We start from the raw sequence: 7000 nt of genomic DNA on the forward strand, positions 1-7000 counted from the left end.
TTACATGGATTGAATTGTGCATGTATTAACACTAAATTATAAGAATGTGAAGCTATGTATGAAGAGTTTATGCATAACAGCCTAACAGGGGTTTGAAAGTGTTATTGTATTTATAAAAGTGTTGTGCAAGAAGAATGAAGAATAAAATGTGTAAAATAAAATAAAAAAAGTAAAAAAATTAAGTGGAATTTGGAAATGAATCTGAAATAAAGTGTGTTGTGTAATAGTAATATACTTAAATTGTAAGACCAAAACCTTTGAAAAATGGCTATCATTAGCTAATTTCAAATTCAGTATTTCTGTAGCTTTAATTTCGAAAATTTCTCTATTAAAGAAAATTAAAGCAAGTTTTGATTTATTGAATTTGAGACGAGTTATGATTATTATCCAATTTTACAATTATTGAATTATTTTCTATATTTGAATTATAAAGTTGATAGTTATAAAATAATAAGAATTTTATATGATTTAGATTGGATAAGTAAGATTTTAAATATTAATACTGCTATTTTGGAAAATGAAGAAATTAAGTATATTATTTCTAATTATTTGACTTGAGCATTTTATTGAAAATAATTTGTAAAATTGATGAACAAATTGTATTTTCTATATACAATTAGTGTTGGATTTAATTTGGGTTTCAATTACTATATTATCCCCAATTTTATGTGAAATTACTATATTGCCCCTTACCCTAATTTGGCATACCCTTCCCTCTATTCTCTCTTCATGCTGCGCAGCCTCAAACCCTCTTCTTCACTGTCTTTGCTGCGCAACCCTACCCTAACTAAGCACACACGCATGGTTCTTTGAACCAGAGGGAAAAGAAGAACGGGGATCAGGAAGGGGGAAATCAAAAAAACACAACACACACACCCACGAAGCACTGTTGGTCGCGGAGAAAGGGAAGGGAAGGGGAAGAAGTCGCGCCGGTGTACTGGGTTGCACCACCACCATGTCGCCGTCTGACCGAAAAGGGAGAAGAGCGTGCCGCCGCCACAATCCATCGTGACTGCTGCGAGCTCACCGCGTCGCGCCGCCTTGGAGTCTGCCGTCAGGTCCGAGTCGAAGGAAGAGAGAGGCCGCACTGCCACCGTCGCATCCCCGCCACGCTACTCGGGACCGTCGAACCCTCCGTGCCGCCGCCGTTCGTATCGCGACCAGAGGGGAGCGGGAGACCTAGAGGGATGCGTCGCACAGAGAGGGGCGCTGTCTTGCGCGCCGCCGTCGCACCTAAATACCGCCGTTGCTTCTGCGAGTTCGCCGTCGCCGGAGCTGGGTAGTCGTCCTTACCAGCAGCGAGGAAGAAGTGAGATGAAACCGCCCTCCACGTCTGCTGCTTCGTTCTGCTGAGAAAGGTCTTAGCGCCGCCGGACTGCCTCACATGAGGAGCACCGCCGTCGAAAGCTGCCGTCGCCTAACCAGCGGCTGCAGAAGTTGTCTCCTGTCGTGTATGGCTGCCGGAGAAGTTGTTGTAGCCTCCGGAACCACTGCCGGAGCTTCTGGCTACTTCTGTCGTCGCCGGAGAAATTGCCGGTAAGGGTTTTATTGAGGTTTCTGTCATTTTGGATTTGAAGAAGGTTTTTAATACTACGTGGTCTTTATAGTTGATCCACCGAAGCTTCTGGCCGCCGGCGGAGCTGTTGCCGGGTCTGTTCGAAATCGCAGCTGCTTCATTTCGCTAGTTCAGTAAGTATTTATGTTTCGAAAAACCTCGCGTTAGTATTCTATTGTGTTCGGTTAATGAATATGAGTTTTGATAACGTGGGTTCGAGTCCTGATTATTGTATGTTGCGATTAGTGTTGCTATGGTTATTGCAAACGTGACTGGGAGCTGAGGTTTTGGTTGCCGTCAGTTCGGGTTGAGGCGGAAAGGACTTGATGAGGCGTTTGGGTTATGGATTTGCGTTTTGAGGTAGGGGCGCTTTCCAAAAACTATATTTTATATATTGGAATTATTACATATGGATACTGATGTGAGTGAATGTGTATTTGGTGATTGTATCGGCCTTATGTATGGCTTGATTTGCCTTGGTTGGTTATGAACGTCTGTTGGTTGAATTGTTGTGTGGTTTTGTGAAACGAAATGCTTTTCAAGTTGATTCTTTTAAAGCTTTGAGATCGAGTTTAACCCGTTGAGAATTGATTTGAGTTAATTTTTATTGAGAATGTGAAAAATAGAATCCACTGTTGAATTCAGCCTGGCTTGCTTTAAATGATCTGGTTTTTGATACATGGTTGTTACTGAACCGTTTCCTTGAAACTTTAGAAATGAGTTTATTCGGCTGATAATGATTTGATTTTGAAACGATTTTCTTGAAATATGGTATTGAGATTGACTGTTGGATTTTGGCTTGCCTTTGAATTGATTTTGGATTTTGGGCTTGTTTTACTCAAATTTTTGTTCCATTGTTAACAACAAATAAATCAACAATTTTCGAGTTTTGTTTCACAATCTTAATTCAAAGAGCGGAAACGACTCCTTTTGTGGGTGTCTTAAAGTCTCAATTGTAGTTTCGAAAGTAAAATTAAAGATAAAAAGGAAAACATACAAGGTGCCGGAGGCAAAGTAAAATGCAGAAATTAAAACAAACAGGAAATTAAAAAGAAGATGAAAGAAGAAACATGAACGTAAAAGAGAAAAAGACGTAAAAGTAAAGAAATTTTATTAATAAAAACTGAAAGAAAGCAAAGTACAAGTGTTTGAGTTCAGAGGAATTACTTAAGATTCCCAATTTTACTCTATGATGCCAAGGGGCTGAGAGCGTTTTTTGGGTTTCTAAGCGTTTTCCAAGAAGAACTGAACTGATTACAACGTGTTCCTAAAGCTCTATTTATAGACTAGCCTAATCTCAATGGGCAGTTACTCTTTGTACACCACTTGCAGGAAATTTGAATTTCTTGTAGCTGTTCCCGCACTTCTTGCTTGCTGTTAATTTCAAAATTTAAATAAATAACCAACTATCAAATGATCTGACTTAATTTAAAATAGATATAAATAAATATTATATATAGGAACACTACCAAATAACTAATTATTTCTTTTTATAATTTTCTTATAAAAAATATATTTTGTCTAACATAATGTCCCCCAAGATTTCTCACTTGAAGATATGCAATGATTGAAAGTGAGAAAACTTAGTTGTTTATTGACATTTTTCTTATTTTTGATATTGAGAGTCAATTGACATTTTAGACACATCCGCTTGACAGATTAAATGCCTACTAGTAATAGACTTAACAGAATTTCTAAGTCTATAAAATTTTTACATTAATAGTTGAACTGTCAATAGGGTCTATTCTTTTGTATGAAATTTTTAAGTGTGTCAAATGATATCTGTTCTAATTTTGGCACATTAAATGTGTATCAATTGACTTTTATTTTGACCTTTAATATTTTAGTTAAGAGTTTTTTGACACACACTTTCATTGTTTTAATTGACACAATTTTCTTAACTTCAGAAGTAACAGAATCTTAACTTTGTGAAGTCGTTTCTTTCATATGTTAAACTCTAGGTGTCAGTTAAATTTGATAAAATGTCTAATCCTAAAAAATCTCCACACTAACATTCCAATAGTTTTGACTCCAAGCGCTAATAGACTCAACAGGATTTCTAAGTCAATTAGGCTTTTGTATTTATGAACTACATACCCAAATGTCAATGAGAGATTATTTTTGTCCAATATTTTAAACTTGATGCTTTAGACACATATTTGTCTCATAATCTTAATGCTTTACACTGTCAGTAGAACTTGAAATTCAAAAAAATCACAAGGACATGTTAGCTTTTACAAACTGAATTGCGAATATTAATTAGCTCTTTTATTTTTTCCTTTGAGACTTCAACTGGATATTTTTGTATCCTTAAACCTGTGGAATGTTTATCTCATGTATGCCTGGCCTATATACTTTTAAATATTTTCCATTTATTGAAGGAATTCTTCTTCCTGATCCGATTTCAATAATCTTATAGGCATTTCCAGGGTAAACTTTTTCAACTACATAAGGTCCTTCCCAAGTTGGAGACCACTTACCATAAATTTTCGACTTTCTTTCTATAGGCAAGATTGTTTTCCACACTAAATCTCCAACTGCAAATGTCTTTGCTTTAACACGGCGGTTGTATGATTTTGACATAATCTCTTTTTGTCGAATCACCCGCTCTAAAGCTCTTAACCTTTCGTCATCTAGTTCATTAAGCTCGTCATACAAAGAATCCCAATAATCCACTACTGGTATCTCATCTTGTCTAGCCACCCTTATACTTTGCAGATTAATATCAATTGGCAACACTGCATCATGACCGTAAACTAACTTATACGGGGTGGTTCTAGTAGATCCTCTTGGAGAATTTCGGTAAGCCCAAAGAACTTGACTGAGAGTTTGGTGCCAATTTCTTGGCTGCCTTCCAATGTATTTTTTAATTAATGCAATCAGAATTTTATTCGCTGCCTCCACTTGTCCATTGGCTTGGGCATAATATGGTGTAGAGGAAAGCATTTTTATATCCCTAGATTTGGCATATTCCATGACCTTTTTCCCAATAAACATGGTTCCTTGATTAGTGGTAATAGACTGAGGAATTCCAAACCTATGCACAATATGCTCCTCAATAAAATCTATTATTTCATTGTGAGTCACCTCCCTTAGAGGGATAGCCTCTACCCATTTAGAGAAATAATCCACACCAACCAAAATGAACTTATGACCTTTAGAAGACGGTGGGTGAATCTGTCCAATAAGATCTAGAGCCCAACCTCTAAATGGCCATGGCTTAATTATAACATGCAGTTCTGACGCTGGAATATGTTAAAGGCTTCCATGTTTTTGGCATTCTTCACAGGACCTGGCATAGTTTATACAATCTCTTTGAATAGTTGGCCAATATAATCTTCTCCTATTTATCACCCATTTCATTTTTTTCCCTGATTGATGGGTGCCACAAATTCCCTCATACACTTTAGCAAGAGCCAAGTACGCTTCTTTTTTTCCCAAACATGTCAAGAGGTTCCCATCAACAGATTTCTTAAACAAGACATTACTTATTAGAACATAACTTTGAGCCCTATATTTAAGTTTTCTATCGACACTAAGACTTGGATTTTTTAAATATTCTACAATTGGTACTCTCCAATCTTCTGGGTCTAGTTTTTCTAATGACAACACTTCTCTTTCTCTCAAAGGCATAAATATGTCTTTTATCCTTACCAATTTTTCTAGTGTTGAGGGCTTGATCTTATATCTTGAAGTAATTTGAGCTAATTCATTTGCTTCTTGGTTTAACTCCTTTGGAACATGCCTTACAATGATATTATCAAATTTACTCAACAACTCTGTAGCCACATTAAAATACTTTCTCAAATTTTCACTAACACACCTATATTCGAGTGATACTTGACGGACTACAAGCTGTGAATCCCTAAAAATTTTTACATTTTTAACTCCTCTTTCTAATAATAATTCCAGTCCCATTATTAATGCTTCATACTCTGCCTCATTGTTGGAACATGAATAATTCAATTCAAAGAGGAATTTACTTGGCTCACCACTTGGAGAAATAATTAAAATTCCTATACCAACACCACCCTTATGGCGTGAACCGTCAAAATACAATTTCCAAGGCACCAAACCAATGAAACTCAGTGAATTATCATCAATGTCAATACAAGGGTGATCAACCAGGAAATCGGCTAGAACTTGACCCTTAACCGCTCTTGCAGGAACAAAATGCAAAGAAAATTCCGTTAAGGCTAGCATCCATTTTCCTAGTCTACCATGCAATATTGGAGAAGAAAACATATATTTAAGAACATCAAACTTAGAAATTACATAAACATTCCTAGGAATTAGATAGTACTTAAGTTTTAAACAGGAAAAATATAAAGCTAAACAAAGTTTCTCAATTGGAGAATAACGGCTCTCAACATCATTTAGCACTCGACTTAGATAATAAATCACTCTCTCGTTGCCATTCTCATCTTCTTGAGCCAGCATTCCACCAATTGTTACTTCAGAAGCTGACACATAAAGTTTTAGAGGTGCTCCATGCCTTGGAGGTATCATAATAGGAGGATTAGTCAAATACTGCTTGATGTTGTCAAAAGCTTCTTGATGCTCTATTTTTCATTGAAACTCTTCCTCTTTTTTCAACTTGATCAGAGGCGCAAAAACCTTGGTTTTTCCTGACAGATTGAAAATGAACCTTTTGAGGTAATTGACATTCCCTAAAAATGCTTGCAGTTGCTTTTTGTTAGCTGGAGGAGGAGCCTCTAAGATAGCCTTTGCCTTATTTTTGTCAATTTCAATCCCTTTTTTCTGCACCAAGAAACCAAGAAAATTTCCTGCACTCACACCAAAGGCACATTTTAAGGGATTCATTTTTAATTTATGCTTTCTCATTCTTTCAAATGCTTTCTTTAAATTTTCTAAATGCTCTTTTTTAGCGTTTGATTTGACAACCACATCATCAACATAAATTTCCATAAAATTTCCAATAAAATCATGAAAAATTTTATTCATCGCCCTTTGATAAGTTGCACCAGCATTTTTTAACCCAAATGGCATCACAACCCATTCAAAAGTTCCTAAAGCACCTGGACACCTAAATGCTGTTTTTGACACATCTTCCTCAGCTATGTATATTTGATTATAACCTGAATATCCATCCATAAAACTTAATATTTCATGACCAGCAGTAGAATCTATCAACATATCAGCTATAGGCATTGGATATTCATCTTTTGGTGTTGCAGAATTTAAATCTCTAAAATCAATGCAAACCCTTAATTTTCCATTCTTTTTCATGACAGGGACAATATTAGAAATCCAGTTGACATACCTTGCTGTTCTTATAAACTTAGCCTTAAGAAGTCTTTCAATCTCTTCTTTAATCTTCTGCACGACTTCAGGGGCAAATCTCCTTGGTGGCTGCTTGACAGGTTTAACGTTGGCTTTCAATGGCAATTGATGTTCTACCAATTCACGACTCAAGCCTGGCAT

At 36.3% G+C, this 7000-nt stretch overlaps 1 protein-coding gene across 1 annotated transcript; it reads right to left on the reverse strand.

The window, feature by feature from the left end:
- Nucleotides 1–1054: 1054 nt before the first annotated feature.
- On the reverse strand, nucleotides 1055–6064 carry LOC112721251 (uncharacterized). Its single transcript, XM_025772322.1, has 3 exons — nucleotides 4848–6064; nucleotides 3872–4760; nucleotides 1055–1417 (listed from the first exon to the last, which is right to left on the reverse strand). Exons 1-3 carry the CDS (start codon nucleotides 6062–6064, stop codon nucleotides 1055–1057), a joined length of 2469 nt encoding a protein of 822 aa, XP_025628107.1.
- Nucleotides 6065–7000: the final 936 nt, after the last annotated feature.

Source organism: Arachis hypogaea, chromosome 11 (genome assembly GCF_003086295.3).
Source record: "Arachis hypogaea cultivar Tifrunner chromosome 11, arahy.Tifrunner.gnm2.J5K5, whole genome shotgun sequence".
Lineage (NCBI taxonomy): Eukaryota > Viridiplantae > Streptophyta > Magnoliopsida > Fabales > Fabaceae > Arachis > Arachis hypogaea.